This window comes from Pithys albifrons, chromosome 2 (genome assembly GCF_047495875.1).
Source record: "Pithys albifrons albifrons isolate INPA30051 chromosome 2, PitAlb_v1, whole genome shotgun sequence".
Lineage (NCBI taxonomy): Eukaryota > Metazoa > Chordata > Aves > Passeriformes > Thamnophilidae > Pithys > Pithys albifrons.
The window spans coordinates 72725355-72743636 of NC_092459.1; the positions used below are offsets into that span (position 1 = coordinate 72725355).

The 18282-nt window shown below is 36.1% G+C and overlaps 1 protein-coding gene across 4 annotated transcripts in view; it reads left to right on the forward strand.

Annotated features, from left to right (window-relative positions):
• SMOC2 (SPARC related modular calcium binding 2) overlaps nucleotides 1–18282 on the forward strand; it is a 142309-nt gene that overhangs the window by 52201 nt on the left and 71826 nt on the right. For all 4 annotated transcript variants that reach the window (XM_071549475.1, XM_071549473.1, XM_071549474.1 and 1 more), the window contains exons 3-5: nucleotides 6441–6547; nucleotides 7634–7733; nucleotides 15336–15383. In XM_071549475.1, coding sequence (XP_071405576.1) covers nucleotides 6441–6547; nucleotides 7634–7733; nucleotides 15336–15383 — 255 coding nt within the window. The remainder of the gene's footprint in view (nucleotides 1–6440; nucleotides 6548–7633; nucleotides 7734–15335; nucleotides 15384–18282) is intronic.

The following is an 18282-nucleotide window of genomic DNA, read 5'->3' on the forward strand; positions in this document are numbered from 1 at the left end:
AAGGACATTCTTAGGCACAAAAAAATGTATCTTGTTAGAATCAAATAGGCCTTACTGCAATTGTATGAAAGTAATCTTCTTGGGTTTGGGGTTTTTTTTCATTTTTTTTCTTTTTTTTTTTTTTTTGGTTGGTTGGTTATTTTTTTTGGTGCAGTTTTCATTTCTCCTCACGTATTTTCAGTTGACGTTTCAGACAATATAAAAATGAATGTCTTAAAAGAAGTGAAGTAGAAAGTCCTAAAACAGTTGCAAGCCTTCTAAGATTTTCAGTAAAAGAATTAGTAAGCTGGCTCATATTAGACTTCTCTAAGCTGTTATCAGACCTTTGCTCTGCTCAGGAAGCCTCGTGTGCCTTTGTTATGTAAAAAGTCAGAAAGATGCAGCTTTAGTTTTTCTTGTAAGTATTTAATTCAGTTCTAGTCAGACTATATCTCTCCAAATGTGACTGTTAGAAAACTGAGAGAAATAGTGTGCCAAAAGGCAGTCTAGCACAGCATTCCTTATTTTATCTTAGCGCTTAACTATCTAAATTGCAGTGCAGTTGCAAAATGTGAAAAAACCCAACAACAACAAAAACAAAAATGAAATAAAAGAAAACAACAAAGAAACCCCACACTACCTGGCTGTGTTAGATGCCAACAGAGGAGAGTTTTGGCTAAGATTGCTCTGCTGTTTTGTTTGAGTCTAGAAAGCAGCAATAAAAATAAATAGTGAAAGGGTTGGTCAGCCCTTGTCATGAAGCAGCAAGTTTTTATTTTATGGCTCTGTCAGGCTAAATGTCTGTGGTGATATCCTTTCCAACCCAAGAGGCGAATACCTCTGCATCTTTAAAACTGATACTTTCAGCATGTTTCCTATCGCTAGAAGCTAAAGCTATTTATCTTCTTTGCTGTTAGACATGATTAGTTCTTTCAAATATACATTGACCTAGGTAAAATGTAATGGGAAATTATCATGGTATGAGTAGTTTATGCCATATAAACCAAATGATGTCTTGTCCTGCCAATAAAAATTCTCTGTGCTAAATTAACTACAAATGAAGACACTAACTTTTGTCATATCACTATCAGCAAAAGGGTATAGCAGTGGGAAACCTGCAGAGAAACAGTGAGAAGTTTTTGGATTATATCTGTCTGGATGTGGTATGCTTGTTCACACCAGTGTGACTTAAAGTTTTCTCTTTAGCATGAGAACAGCTATGGAAAGCTCTTGAGGGAACTTTTTATTCAAACTATTAAGTTAACCAGTTTATATGTAAGTTTCACAAAGTGTTAAATGTTTCTAATCTGTCTCATCTATAATAAAGTAACTTAATAAACTGTGAAGTATATTTTGTACATGACAAGTTCATGTCATGCCTAGTAATCTCTTTGAAAGCAAGAAAAGTTTGCTTCTATTGGGACTGAGAAAGGTACTTTTATTTTTACTGAAATATATAACAAACCAAGAAATACTAGATGGACTAAATCAAAACCTTTGCAGGAGATTTATCTATTCTTTTGACAAGCTGTTTACTTTTCCATAAGAGAATCCGGATTAGATATCCCTGTAGAGCTGCAAAATTGATTTAAATTCAATAGTATTGAATGTCACTTTAGAGATGATGTTTACACTCTTGATGAGTTTGTGTCATCGTTTTAGAGATAAACTTCTACTTTGCCATAATAACCTTATCTCTGTATCATGTGTTATTCAAGGATTAACCAGCAGAGTTGAAGTTGATGGATGTTTTTTTTCCCCGAAGCTCTGTTTTTGGTATTGTACTGTTGGAAATAAGACATAAAATGAGATTAGCTCAATGTCAATCTGGTACTAATTGTGAGGTTAATTCTGTTTTCAGAATTTTCTTGGATACTGCAATTTCCTATTGACTTCAGTGCTATCTTGGAAAGATTCTGCATTGATGTACCAGCATCACTTTACTTCACAGGTCTTCCTTGTTGCAGATAGAACCTTAGCACAAAATTAAGATGACTTTATATTTCACTTGTGCTTTCTGGTCACTGGTCTTCCCTGGGAGCCAGAATTGTTACCAGGGCAATTCAGAAAGACCTGCCCAAACAGCTACAACTTTACACTCTCCTCAGTTCTGTGCATTTCTGTCCACTCCCATACTATTTTTGTCTTCAGTTATATACCCTAAATTGTCTTATCAAACCTCTCTCTGCCTTTGCAGTCTTGGTGCTAAATCACGGTGGGTACAATCAACACATTAGACAACACACTGCGCTTAAATGCACTGAGCTTTGTAACAACCTAGTTTGACAGCTAATACTGTCCCAGTGAGCTGATTTAAGGTAAACTCGTGCATCTTCATGGTCACTTTCTATGCCAGGAGAGATTTAATTTTTTTTTCATTCCCCACAAGATTCTAGGATGTAAAAGCCCATTTACCTGGAGTTGAGAGGGCAAATTCTCACTGAGTCGACATTCATTCCAAATCACAACTGAACATACATATTTTCAAAATTAGTTCTTCCCATTGTATGACTACAGGCAGATAAGGTCTCACTGACTTCATCCAGCTTTTAACAGGTCTTAGAACCTTATGGGTTTTCCACCATGTCATGTACCAGATTCCAGCTTGAGCTTGCTGGCTCCCTCATTACTACTTTAGTTAGGGAGAGTAATAAAGTATAGTGAGAATTCCAGTAAGAAATCAGTAACAGTTTCAAGCCCCCTATTGTTCCACTAGACAGTTCCAAAAATTTAAACAAAAACAGATTAAAAAAAAAATCTTTGCAGCAATGCACGGTACTTGTCACCCTTTCAACACCTTGCAGTCTTGGAGATCCCTCTGCTCACAGGTTTGTCACCAGAGACACACACTGCTCACCTCAAAAGAGTTTAGACTGCTTTGGTCAGGGTTCATTAAGAAAAATCAAAAGCTGTGGGCTCATTAACAGCACAGAGGTACCAGGTAAGTCCTACTATCTTTCATTCTCAGTCTTCATTTTAAAGTAATCAGGGTCCATCTTGAGATGAATGATTCTGTGGTTGCTGTTTTAGATAAAAAGCAAAGTTGAATCTGTATGTGAGAGACTTTACTGGTATCCCCTTAGATGTGTGTGTATATATATATATGTGTGTGTGCATATATATTATATATATGTGTGTGTGTGTGTGTGTATATATGCACATATATATATGTGTGTATATATATGTGTGTGTATATGTATTTATTTATTTTTATAAACCTCATTCTGTCAAACCACAAAAACCTAGACTTATCCTACTAATCTGGGATTCATATGAGTCCTCTTCATGAGTTACACTACTGCAAGGTGCACAGAGGGGTCTGTAGACAAGAACTATTTGAGTACACTCAAAGAACTTTGCATAGCTTTGCTGAATGACCATGAGCAATAGCCACGTGGAAGGTTTGTTTCCCTATGGATCAGGATCTCACCCATCACTGATTTGTGCATGTCAGGAGCTACAAGGTTTCCTTACAACCATCTTGTCTGGTATTTTGATGTGAGCTCAGGCTTCAACCTTTCTCCTAGTCATGTCAGGAATTAATTTTCTCATCCTTTCCCAGCTATTATTTACATAAATATCTAGCCCTTAAATATCTTGAATTCTTTTTCTTAGGAAAAACTGTTTGAAATTACACAGTAGATTTGGAAGGTATTGCAGTCAGGATGCAGAGGCAGGTTCTCAGATGGTGTAATCCTACAAATTTCTTATTAAAATATTATAACTTCTTTTTTTTAAGTGATTTTTTTTAAATTTGGAAGCTATTTAGCTCTTCTGAATTAATAATGTAATGGTCATTAATATTCTGAGTATGAATGGTTTTGTATATTATCTTTTTTATCTTGATCTTCCTATTAAATTTCTTCTATCAGATTTGGACTTCATCTCTGTGTCATAGTTATTATTCTCTGGTAATATCTTGGTAAAATAAAAAGAAAAAAGCAGAACTGGAAATAATATTTTGACTATATAGTCTCAGATGCTTCACTGGATAAGAGATATTCCTCATGATTTTACTTTGGTCATACCGAAGTATAGTAATGTCCAACAGCTTAAAAATGTTTACATGGTTTTATAATACAAAATAGGTCTTCAAATGTGAATTTTATATTCCAATAAATTTGGTAATTTTTGATTTTAAAGCATATTAGATCATTCTCGAATAGAATCGAGAGCATCAGGCTGTTTAGGAACAAGTTTGTGGACAGTTTTGGAGAACTTCTCTTTCTCCTTGGCATGTTTTCATGATAATTCAAATATTGGAGAATATTTACAACCCTGCTGGTACTGTACCAAAGACCTTATATGATGGAATTTATATCACTTTTCCTTTTAGGCATTTAAACCACATGTCATTCTAGAAAAACAAGGACACAGGTCCAACAAAAGAGTGATTTACTTTCAGTTAAAATACTAGCTACATTAAAACCACATGTTATTAAGTACTGTATAACCAAACTATGCTCAGAAGAAGGCTTACGATACTAAAACCTGCTTAAAATGTTTCTTTTTTTTTTTCCCAAAAATACTTTGGCAGTGAACACATTAACAGACTTTACCTGAGCTGCACAGTACATTGGCTATACTTTTCCCTTGGTGAAACAAGCTATTCAAGTACCAGAGTACAAATTAATTAAGTTCCTTATTACTTTTCTTTCTCATATGGTTAGCTTTTCTGACCATTTTAGGTATCACTGAATCTCTGTGAGTATCTCTTCTGAAACAGCACAATACAAATAAGGTTGTTAAGACTGAAATACAGTTTTTCTTTTTTTTTTTAAAGTGAAACAATTTGTATTTTGGGCATATTACCAACATGAACTCTCATCATGCTCCTGTGAGAAGAATAAAGTAATGGACAGAACTAGTGCACATGAATACAATACCAGGAGGGAAATATGAAGATTAGAATTAAGGGGGCCCAGTTTTGTTTCCAGAATGCAGATGTTGAGGACCAGTTTCTGTCCTCATTATGCTACACTTCCACACCAGATTTCCTAGAAGTTAAAGGGATTTTTTAATGCTGATGTTCCCAGGTGATTTGTCTATAGCTCAGTGGAGATGACCAGTGAAAGATTTGCACTGTAAAGAGAACTTGTGTAGTTCCACCAAGTTTCCATGTTGGTTCTCTGAATGTATGTCTGGATCATACTGGCATGAAAAAGGTTTTAGGGGGACTAGGAGCTTTGCTAGCTCACCTGTGTGCCCCTGGGAATGCCAGAACTGTTGCCTCACTGTTAAGATTCTGTTCATTGTGCAACTTGCATGGACAAGAAAGCCCATCCCTCTGCATTTGAAGGACTGCACAAGCATTAATGAATCACTCCAACACTCCTGTCTCACAAGTATTCACAGGACAGTGTTAACCCTAAAATATGATTAGCCAGTTTTTGTCAAACAGTCTTTAAACAAAACAGGGATTAGAAGCAGCAAATTTCTCTGCTTGTATGTTTGAGATCTTTTTAATTTGGATGTTACAATCACATGTTGAAATCCTTAGTATTACCTTAAGCTTGCTTAATAAACTCATTTTGCCTGAAATTGCTTAGCTCAAGCAGATTCTGAAGCTCTGGTTCTGCATCAGGATCATGCTAGAATTTGTAGTGTCTTTAGATAAAAAAGAGTACAACAGCTTATGTTCTGTTTCTTTTTTCAGCCCTTGGCTTCCTAATTGAAATGAAGTACATGTAGTAGACAATGTAATTATTAGACAATAGAAACTCCACTAAATTAAAGCTGGCTGGTTTCCTAACTTGTCTTGGATGGAGAGCAGTACCAAGCAATGAAAGAGATGGTGCAAGAAATCACATAGTGGACAGAAAAGGACAATGTGGTAGACTTGACTTGTGCCATGTTTAAATCATAAACGGTCACATTAAATTTTAGCATACTATGAATTAATCATGTCCAAAATTATTATTTAATCATCTTCCCAATTAGTCCCTGTGCTGTACAGTATAATTTATTTTTTTACTAGTCTGGTAGGAAAATCTGTAGTCATAGCTGAGGTTGCCACCTAACTGCAGTAAGCATGGTGTAAATTCAAAGTAGGAAGTACAAGACAGCTATACTCTTGCTACCTTCTGTGCCTCTCCTGAAGTACAGAGAGCTGGTGCTGGCACCAGCTCTGAAAAAATATTATGGAGTACAATGTGACAGCTATTGCTGTGTTAAATTGAGAGGAGAAGCCCTATTTGGGTTTCTGTTCTTTGGTAGCATTTGGAACAGAAAGGCATCTCTCCATTTCATTTTGCAGTTATGGGTTATTGTCCAGAAATTATTGTCCTTCACTAGTTTTATTCCCTAAACATAATGAAAGTGATCATACATTTGAACCAATTAAAATTCTGTTTCTTGTTACTTGAATCTCAGAGTCGTCTTCCTTTTTCAGAATGTAGATGGTCATCCATCTTTTCTTCGTATTACATTATTAAACTGACTTGTCTTTTCCCTTTCTCTAGATGTTTCCAGATGTGTGGCTGAGAGGAAGTATACCCAGGAACAAGCTCGCAAGGAATTTCAGCAAGTGTTTATCCCAGAATGCAATGATGATGGCACATATAGTCAGGTTGAAAATTTTTCATTCAGTATCTTGCATGGCTGCAAAGTCAGAATATATGTGTTTGAAAAGGGTAAAGTAAAGACAGATGCAATGAAGGGAAATGTAATTGCAAAATTAAATGTAATTTGTGTTAATACTGACACCAAAAAAATGGAAGCAAAATCCATATTATGTGCAGAGTCCTTGTTCATTTTTTTTCAGAGTTGGTCGGCAAAAGAGCCAAGCATTACTATCATTCATGTAATACACTCCCTATTTCCCTGTTCTTCTAGGATGAGGCAGCTGTGTCATTCTTGTAGCCCCCCGAATACTCATCAGATGGGAAAATGCTTAGAATTTCTGATCTGTTCCTTATTTGAACCGGAAATCTTGAAATCAGAGTCCATATCTTAGTGCTAAAGCATGAATCATACAGGATTCTTCCCTATTCTCAGCTGAATTTCTTCACAAGCACATGGTCTGAGACTAATTTACTCGGCTTAGATCATGGAATTCAGACGGGACACAGAAGCTTAGTCTGTGATACATATTCCAATCAAGTTCACCTTCTGCCACCTCTGTACTGTGTTTCAGTTGTGGAATTGTGCAGAAAACAATCCTCTTTTTAAGCGTCAGGCCCTTAGGAAATATAATGCAATTGATTTCTAGATGGAATTCCAAGAGTTTCCTTTCTGACAGCTTGGGATATGAATAATCCTGGCAAAAGCACTCTGTCCTGCTCCTTCAGTGGATGGAACAATATGTTCTTTATGTGGAAAACCCCCTCAAGATTGCTTGTTTTAGGAAGAGTTTGTGTCCCTTGAGCAACTTCCTTGTGAGGTTTTTATAACACCTGCACAGTCACTCATCTACAGTGGGGTGTAAACAACCACATATTTCAATAGTTTTCTCTTCCATTTGATTCTGAAGGACCTACCACACTTGGCTTTAAATATGCTTTATGCTAAAAAATCATATGTAGGACTGAGATTAGGTCCATTGTGATTTACTATATTTTGCTGGATTAATCTTTTGTAGTCATGTGTCATGAATGCTGTGGGATAAGAGGCATATGTCTGACAAGCTGCCCGTGGTTCATATTGTTTCTGACAGGTTCAATGCCATAGTTACACTGGATACTGCTGGTGTGTCACTCCCAATGGTCGTCCTATCAGTGGTACTGCTGTGGCGCACAAAACTCCCCGCTGCCCAGGTAAATCTTATTTGGCTGGCCAGAATATGACAGTGAGTCATGAATAGCAGATTCTCTCTGCAGCGTCTTACCAGACTTATGGAAAGGAAGTCTTCACTGGAAGAGTGGTTAAGCCCAGAAACAGGTGATGGTGGATGACCCATCCTCAGGGACTGGCAAAATTCAAGTGGAGAAGGCTCTGAGAAAGTTGCTCTGGCTTTTCATATAGACGTGCATGAAGTCTAAAGTCATTGCCACCCTAAACCTCCCTGTGATACTAGGATCCATCTGCTTTTTTGTGCTTTAATTTAGCTATTGGAGGGATTTTCTGCAATAGTTGTTTGTACCGCATTTATGTATCCATCTGTGAAACCATGTGACTGACTTGCTGATGTAGTACTTTATGTTAAGAGTCTTTTGCACATAAAGTCTTTGCAAAAATATTCCAGAGGAATTTGCTTTTTTTGATATTTCAGGTATTTGAAGTAGAGACAAAAACCCTATACCACCAAAAAAATGTGGAGTGGGATCATCTGCAACGTAGCCCAATGAAAGAACTCCCACAACAGATTCCATGAATGACCAAATCCAGAGGAGAAATCAGAATAATAAAAAAAGCATTAGCAACATAATGAAATCACTGTCTGTAGAAATTAATTGGCAAATCCTACTCGCTGACTTATGTACTGCTTTTTGTCTTCAAGACAATTAGCAGGTCCAGTTTTTTAGAGATTTGCTTCTGATCTTATTTTTAAAAAATTAATAATAAATATAAATCCCAAGTGCATGAACAGTTGCCAGAATTGCTGTTCACGTCCCTTGAGGTTGACAGAATTGCGCAGAAATAGCTCTACAAATATTTGCTCTCTGTCTGTTTCATTACTGTTTGTTCTGCAGCACCATTCTCTGTCAGAGGGCAGAAGAAATACCTTTAAAAATCTAATCCTGTAATGTGAATGAAACCGAAAAAGAAAGTGGATTAGGGACTTTGAGGGAATTTGCATGGCCCCATCTACTTCAATCATTCATTGATGTTTTAATAACTAGATGGAGGGAAGAAGACACCACTGAGAAAGTTTCAACAAAGTTTTTAGAAGTTAATTTAACTTTTAAGGTCTTTCTTGTTTAAATGACTTGCAGAGTCTTCCATGTGTCTTGACGGTAAATGAACTTTAGCCAGAAGGAATACTCTTCAGAATATTTTTTGATCCAATCAGAAAAGTCACTGTGGAATGACAGTAAATTGTAAAAAATAATATAAAATATTCAAAAATAGAGGTAAATTTGCATTCATTTTAGTGCAATAATAGTTTATGAGTAGTTTGCAACTTCAGAAGACACATGGCTAAGTCTTCTTTAGTTGTAGATGCCCTATCCCTGGAAATATTCAAGGCCAAGTTGGATGGGGCTCCAAGCAACCTGGTGTAGTGGAAGAGGTGAGGTCCCTGCCCATGGCAGGTGGCTTGGAATATGAACTTTAAAGTCTCTTCCAAACCATTTTATGATTCTTTGATTCTATAGTGAGGGTAGCACTGTCATGCTTAAATGTAGTTTTGATTAGAGATGCTTTTACAAGTCCATAGCCAGGGCTTCTCTGAAAGCATGTCTTCATTGTTTTCTCTGAAAAATCCATTTGTAGCTTTCTTCCTTTCTGTCCTTTCACTAACATCAATGAAAAAAGGATTATGCTGATGCTCAAAGTTCAATAAATATTTTTCAGATGTCTCATAACACATGGCAGTAGTTTAGCTCAAAATGTTGTTATTTACCATACTTTCACTTTTCCACTTTGTACCTGATATTATTGAGAAGAAGCTGCAATGTAGTTCCACTCTAATTGATAGATTAATATGAGAATTATTATATCTCTACAGGAATCTAACCTTAGTTCCTCTCAAAGGTATATTAATGCAGGTGGTAGGTAAACTGCCAGACTGCTTCAACTCATTTTTGAGGGATGGAAAGGGAAGTTATTTTACAAAAAATTTAAGGTGAAGGTCATAGTAGCACTCAAATTGAATTTAGGAACTCAGAGATAAATAAACTGCTCCAGGACCCAGGCGAGTATGCAGAGTCTGATTTTGGTCCTTGAAAGATTGCAGGTAATTTTTCAGTTGTTATGTGATCCTATGGAGTTATCTTTGCACATTTCCTTCCCTTCTTGTATCTTGTATTTTACTGTTCACCACTTCTCCTTTGTCCCTCATGAAAGAAGTCCCACTACAGCAGAGTTTGGAAGTAAGACTTGAAATGCTAGGGAATTTTGCAGTGGTATTGGTTAAGAAATCAGTTTTGAGAGGTCTGGAGAAAACTTCCCATTCATCAGAAAAGACAGCCAGAGATTTTTCTCAGAAAGTTATATGGTATAATAAGGCAAAACTTTTTTCTTATACTGCATATTGAAAGTCTAAGGCACAACTGCACCCTTATCCCATTTCCCACTATGTATTCAAAATTGCCATCTGTTTAGGATAACAGAGGTTTGGGGTTTTTTCCCTCAATAATATTGATGTTTTCCAGATCACCATTGATTCCCCTTTGTACTTTTTTATTCAAGACAACTATGCACAGGCACTACAATCAAAACTTTAGTGGGTCAGCTGAGGTTGAGTAGATGTACTCCTCTTTTCACCAGGATTTCAGGAATGCCATTTCTTCCAATACTATTATCCCTAGTCAGTCAAATACATGGTGTAATTTCTACCCTTGATGCAGGAATGACCTTGCTATTTTTGATATTGCAGGCAGACCTACTGCAGTGGTGGCATCCTGACACCAGCATGTTTTTGCATTTTCACATGCTTCTGTGTATTCTACAAGCTTGATGCTATAGTAATTTCAAAAACATTTATGCAAATTTTTCACGTAATGAGAATGCATGTGCCATACTTTTTTTCTTCCAGGATCACTTTTTTCTCCTTTGAGAAGAATGTGTACAAACAATCAAGATGTTTTTGTAATGATTTATTCGTTGTTTATGTGCTACCATAGAATGTGTGAAAAGTCCTGGTTTTAATGAAAATGTTCAGTTAATTTTCAATTCTGGGTTAGTTCTTCAGTAACTCCTGAAAAGGTTCAAATACACATCCAATCAACTGTGATATTCCTAAATTATGAGATAATTTCTTACCTTTCATTTTCTCCCACTGGAACTGCCTTTAACTTTGGTGAATACCCAGAAATAAGAAAGCAGAGCATGGCATCTTGGTATAGCTTGGGTTTTAAGAGAGGCAATATGAACCAGAATTTAGGATGGGCAGTTAGGACTGGTTTACTGATTGCATCTCCTATCCATGCTTCAAATTTATGGTGTGATGTTGGATATGTGAAGCAACCTCTACATTTCTCTAACTGCTAATGTTGGTTAGCTGCATAACGTGATGTTTCCTAAAGTTGTCTCAGGTCCGGAACGTGTCACATGTATATTTTTTATGTATCAACAATAGGTATATAAACCATTTTTTGCTCATTGGGTTGTTCTGGTTGCTCCTATTTAAACTGTCTTTTCTCCTAGAGACAAAGATGTGGAAGGGTGAAAGTCATAAGCAGCATTAAAAAATGCAGAACTCTCCAATATAAACCTTTATGTTAATTATTACATCTTTGCCTGAAAGAGACTATTCTTCCATACTTTCCATTTTTTCCCACACCAACACTTGGTACTGCTGAGACACATATGATAAATCCCAGAGTGCCACTCTGCTCCATGGAAATAATCTTCACTATTGCAGGAACAGTGGTGAGAAGGAGAGTAAATCAAACACATTCCCATGACAGCATTAAAAAGAAAGCTGCTTAAAAATGATGAATGTTCCCCAGTACTTTCACTAAAGAACACCAGACATAAAAAAAGGCATTTTTACAACTCTCCATGTTTGTTATCAGCACCGTGGGGAACTCAAGAAATTCCATAGGCATGGAGTCCTGGGAAATGGGGCAGTAGTTGAGAAGCAGGTGTTAAATTATCATTGGAAAATACTGTGTTTTCCTATTGTTGGGAGTTTATGCCCTATTAGTTATTTTGGGCTTCATGCCAGTGAGATTTCAGAGGTAGGGAGACATGTTTGGTCTCCTGTGAAGTAGTTTTGTTACTTTTTGATTAAGATGGCATAATCATCTTTTATGGCCAGTATACAAGTACTGTTAGAAATTTAGGCCTCCTACAGCCTCTATAGTATTATGATCAAATGGCACAATGAAAACAAATATATTTGGGAAGGGAGTAAATTTTGAAATTTACATTATATTATTTTTGTTAAGTGGAGGAAAAATATCTATCCTTGAATCATGTCTCCATACACAGTACTTTGCCTATACATACACATTCAGACACACCCATAGGTGAGAGAAAGAATAGCATGGGAAGTTTACTTATCTGCATATCTGCATTCAGTGGTTACATATCAAATATTCTTTAGTAGGAGCTCAGAAATCATTATCTAAACCAGAGAATAATAGACTTTCACATTCTGTTTTAAAGCTCAGTCACATATGATCAGAACTATAGAAAACGGATATACTAAAATCACAAACCACAAAACTCACATCACATTCTCTGGAAGGTTTGCTGTGCCTCAGAAGCTGTCAGAGTGGAACTGGGTGAAATTGTGGAGTTTACAGTAAACCAGACCATGATCATGTCTACTTCTTAAAAAAATTATAATAATCATAAATGGATAGATGGCTAAGCAAATTAAAAGCTAGAATGGTAGTAAATTCTTCTTGTTAAAGTAATGTTGCTGAATCTAATATCCCTCTTTACAATCTCCATTCCATAGATATATTTATTAAAGTGGCAATTTGGTTGAATTTAGTTTCTTACAGTGTACTGAAAACTTGGAAACAAATTGCATAGCCTAACTTTTAAATAAGTTAGAATTTGCTACTTTTGTTTCTTGCTTTTCTGAAAATGTGAGGATTCATGATGAGTATTGAAGATACAATTTCCTAAAAGCTTGCAAATGCAGCTTCCTATCACCATTGAAGCTAAAAATACATCTACCTTAAATATACTTAGAAAAGGGTAGAAAAAAAGATACTTAGCTTGTATTTGGAGACAACAAGAAATGCTTCTGCAGCATAAATTGAAAATTTGAGTTGAAACCATGTGAAGGGTACAGGTTTTCCTTTGTAGGAAATTCTCTAAATGTTTTTGCTAACTTCCTAATACTTAAAAAAAAATTAATGTTAGCCCAGTAAACCTAACTTTCTTAGCAATTATCTAATTTCTTAAAGAAGTTAAGTTCACTATGATAAAGTTGTAAATGCCACTCTGTAACTCCATTCATCAATTTTCCATGAAAATTTAGGGTAAAAAAATTCAAGGCACAGGAAAAAAAAGAGTTCAATTCTCTCTGAGTGTACATGAATATCACACAGTCATTCTCACCACTTCACATATAGGGGGAGTAATCTGAATGCATCTAGAAAGATTTTTCTTTTGGTTTAAGATGCGCAATATTATATAAATTTCACTAATGTGTTAAATTACTAAGGTATGAACTGAATTTAAAGTTCAATTTATAGTAGTATTTCAGAATCTACATAGAGAGACAACACTGGTGCCAAACTGGGGCTTTACTTAACATTCTGTTTGGGACAGAGGGATTATTAGTGGCATTCATCACATACATTCCCCTTGCAGAGATCTCATTTCTAGTCACAAATTTAAAAATTGTTTAAAATGCTTTAGTGTGGCTGAAAGTCAGGTCTAAAACCTTTGGATTTGCAAGAAAATTATAAGCCTGTGCATCAAAATGAAATTCAGATACTACAGAGTTAATGGCAACTGGATGAAATTTGAGGACAGATAGGATCACTGGTATTTAGTGCAATTAGAAAAACCTATAATTTTGTATGTATTACTTCCAAAAGCTGGAACATCTTATTTAAGTTCAAGTTGAGCCTTTTATCAAATGCGAGCCAAGCACCAAAAAACTCAGATCTTCTGGCTTCAGGATAAGTGCAAAAATCTCCGTCCTCTTCAGAGTTAACAACATGGGTTAGTTTGGAAATCTATTTAGAGCTAACTATCCCAAACACGCTTGGATATAATTCCTACGAGATAGCAATTTTATTTTTCCTGCCCAAATTAGTATTGATGCATTGCTAAGTATATTGAATTTCTGGTGACTCAAACATAATATAATAAAAATATGCTATAGCCACAAAAGGAAACAAGTCTAAACAAGAATATTTTTGATATGAAGAATCCTTCAGAAGGTAATACCAGCTTAGCTACATTGCCATGTATTCTTTTATAGAGGTTTTTAAATCATCAGAACAGATTTGTGGTGTTAGGCATCTTCTCTCTGGCAGACTCCTTGTCTAAACTTCCTGCTGAAGTAACCATCAGTTCAGTGTGGTAAGCAAGGCCTGTTATTTGGTGGGTTCTCTTATTAAAATTGTCTTTTTAGAACAGATTTATTTTGATGCAAGATTGTGGTATTCTTTACTTTGTTTTAAACACAGTCACTGTAGTTATTGCAGAGGGAATATATAAAGAAAATTAAGGCAACCACGTTATTTCACACACATACAAGCATGTGTCAGATGTGTGTTGGGTTTATGTTGGCATTTTGTATTGTTTCATTGAAACACCTGTATGTAACAAAGAGACTATGTGTTAAGAATTGACAGACTTCACACTTTTTAAATTTTGATCACTACACATGGCTCTTCAGAGAGAAAAATACCGCTTTTAAAGGTGATTTTTAATGTAAGAGAGACAGATATGTTGTTTAAAAGTGCTTAGGAGTTAGAATAGTAAAAACAGGTGGAATATTGACACATAAGCAAGAAATAAGGATTTATGTTTTAAACCCTAAGGACAATTGCCTGCTGCAAAAACTACTGAGAAAACTAGTAGATTCTCAATTTCTTGGAAGACTCAAAAACAAGACTGGATTCTGGGTTTGGTTGGAGTCCAGCCTGGTAGAATAAGTTGTTATAACCCATCTCTTGCAGTTGTCTTGTCTGCCTTTTCACCTCTGCTGTCTCTTTTCCCAAGAGCCACAGATCTGGGGATGTGACCTGAAAGCAGCTCAGGTTCAAATTCAGAATAAGGCACTGTGCTTCTGTCACCTCCAGCACACACGCATACTTTCCCACACCAGCATTTCCATGAGGCTTTGCATGAGGTGCTTAAAGCAGAAAGGGAAAGGTTTTAATCTGAGCCAGAACTGTGCTAGAGGCTGAAAAAGACCCTCAGAGCAGCTGAGGTGTGTGGGCAAGACTGAACATTGGGGCAAGGGACCATGAGGGACTGGTTCTGAGGTGATGCTTCTTACTGCAGAACCCGTCTTTGCTGGGGCAGTGGGGAAGGGAAATGGTGACTCTGCAGCATGTGAGCATGTTCTTGCACTTATGACTATGTAGTGTTTAATGTTATCTCTTTCTAAGGTCCTGTGGTGGCCAAGAGGTAGACTCTGACAATGTATGGATCATACACAAATGTACAAGTCAGGCAAAGCTAAAAACTTTGGTTTTCAAAGGAAGAAATTGGTGATATTTATTACTGTGATATACAGAACTGAATCATTAAAAAGCTGAACTGTGTTTCTTAGGTAACATATTGAAAGTGAAAAAAATATTATTCTGGGTAATTCCTTTTTCCAATTGCAGGGTCAGTGAGCGAGAAGCTGCCCCAACGAGAAGGTGCAGGCAAAACAGGTAAATATCTTAGCTGGCCTTTAAATAGAATGTAAAATAACTGTGGGATACACTTCTGTGATTTTCCACAGATCTAAATTATCAATATATATTCATGATGTGTATAATATATATACATGCGTACATGCTATTAGTTTTGCATTTGTGTTGTACATATTTAGTAAACTTATGAGTATAAACATACATATATGTATGCATGTATTTTATATATATATATACACACATATATATATATATACATATATATACATAGACATTATATTTTTCTAGTCTTTGTCCTACAGACTTCTCAATTCTGTGCTCTTTCAAAGATAACTTTCCTTCCCATAGCTATACACTGAAATATTTTCTCATACTGTTTTCTTGTTCTGGAGGACAGATTATTCTGTCTGCTTGATAAAGATAGCATTCTGCAGTACCAAAATCTTGGGAATGGAGTCATCACTTTATTTCCATAGCAGTCAGTGCTTGAGTCATCTTGAAATGAGCACTTTGTTCTGTATTGTGATTAATTCATCTGGTGGCTTATATTTATGGCCAGATAATTGTTGTTGTTAGATATAGATCATGGTGTATATCTTGTTGGCAGGAAAAAATCGTATGTGATTCCAGCGTAGTTGGTAGATTTAAATGAGGGAGCTGTGTATACTTTAAACAAAATTAAAGCTTGCACTCTCCAAACAATTGAAAGAATTTTAAATTCAGCTGAAAACCACATACTGAATATTGCTGTCAGTTTCACTTCATAAATTAATTCTAAAGAAGTTAATACTTTTTGTTCTAATGTTAATGCCTATCTGTTTGGTACAATCTAAGTATAATTGAAATATCTTTTTACAGGAACTTTTGCAGTATTACAATATAGCTGACATTTAAATAAAATATAGTGCACGTTAGGTTAAAAAAATGAGTACTTTTTTAAAGGCTAATAATTACAAAGTGCCAGAAAATTGTTCTTTCATGTATTTCCAGACAAATTGTGAGTTCCACTAACCTTAGGTTACCTATTTGCTTTAAGTTAGGACTTTCATTTTCAGCTTTGTACTGAATGAACTGTCCCATACATAAAACTTGTCTGGAATCTTTTATTTTTGTTTGTGGCTGTGGTGGCTGAGCTACTGAATTCTGAATGAACAGTCAGAGAACAAGGAACACAATTTATCAAATCTCCCTTCTCACCACATATATTTGTGTCTCAAGTGACATGATTGCATTTTACTCATACCTGGTTTTTATTGTCCAGCATAAGCCTGCAGCACAAAGGGCCTCTGACTTGATTTCCAGGTGGTCCCCGGTGTTTCTCAAATGCTGCTGTCTTCCTCTCCCCACCCTTCTTCCAGATGGTGACTGCCCTTATGCTTTAAATGAAGTCATGTTTTTACAGACATCTCAAACTCTTCAGATGCAGTCACAGACACCAGGTTCATATCTATCTCTGCTTCAACTTCCCAGGCAGTGTAGTAAAACATATTTTGTAGCTCACCTTGCAAGGGCATAGTGGTATTTTTTTTGAATAACCATAAAACTCACTGCTCGTCTTTCCTCTGCATGTTCCTGTGGACTAAGCAGGGGTGCCTGTGTGGGAATGTCTGCCATATTGCAGCCCAGGAAGCTTAGGCAAGGTTCAGTGTTCTCACTGCTGCAGAAGACATGCTCCAGACCTTCAAGGTGTAGTCTTCAGGACTCTACAAAAGAGATAGAATAGATTTAACCTGAAACAGTCTCACCTTGCAAGATGTCTCATAGATATGGACCTGGTGAGCCATATCTGTTGCAGTTGTGCACCTTGCTTTCTCTGGGTATTCCAATGCTGAAAGAAAATTTCCATCTGCAGATACTGAAGCTCAGGAGGTTTCTTTGTATGTTTGTAAATTTAAACATTAAAATTAGCAGAAATGAAGCCTAAAAGTAAATCCCTTAAGTATCTTCTCTGGCCACACAGTACTCTCCTCTATCCAAGGAAAAAGCTCTGAAAAGCACAGGTGTCAGAGTTGGGATCAAATCTCTTTTTTCTGATTCTTAGCTGAATGCAGGACTATGTTCTTGGTAACTGAACACTGACAGCAAATAGAATTTAAACACATTTCTGTTTAAATATATGCATATATGGACTGATATTCATGTGCCAGCAGGAAGACCTATGCAATTAGTCTGTGAGATGTGTAATTCACATCAATTCTTAAACATCTGTTGAGTTAAAGAAAAATAAAAAATTCATAAACTTTTTTAAATGTTCCTTGAACAAAACTCAGGATTGGGATAAAGTCTGAATTTATGTCTGAATTTCAGCTAATAGCAAAAGATCAAATGTGTCACAAACTGAAACAGTGTACCAAAAGATTATTTGAAAAATGTCATTGAACTGCAAACCTGAATTTCTGTCTTGATTCTTGGTAATAGCTATATACCATTAGTTACTCCTTGAAATTCTGGGTTTTCTGAATCACATACTGCTTTATGATCTAAATATATGTCTTGATTTTCATTACACTAGGATACTCGATGGCCTCTCTGAAATTAATCAATGGTCTTATTCCACCATCCAGAGGACACCACAAAAATGCCAGAAAAAACTAATGAGGAGTGACAGCCTCTTATAGCATTGGAGCAAAGAATCCTGCCATTGCATGAACATGAAGAATGAGCACTCTTAAAAGAAATCTTATGCCTTGGTTAAATGATTTTGCATTGAAAATAAGCTCTCGTTGCTGCTGCTTTGGTTTTGTGAAAAGCATGGAGGTCACTATTCCATGGCTGGAAATTCAGTTTTACCTGCTATCAATATTTAATTACTATCTGTATTTGCTGTGTACTAGGCCGTGACCTCTACAGATGAAGATCAGAGTGCTTCTCAAATCCTGTACATGATTTGCATAAAGACAGCATAGATTTAAAAAAA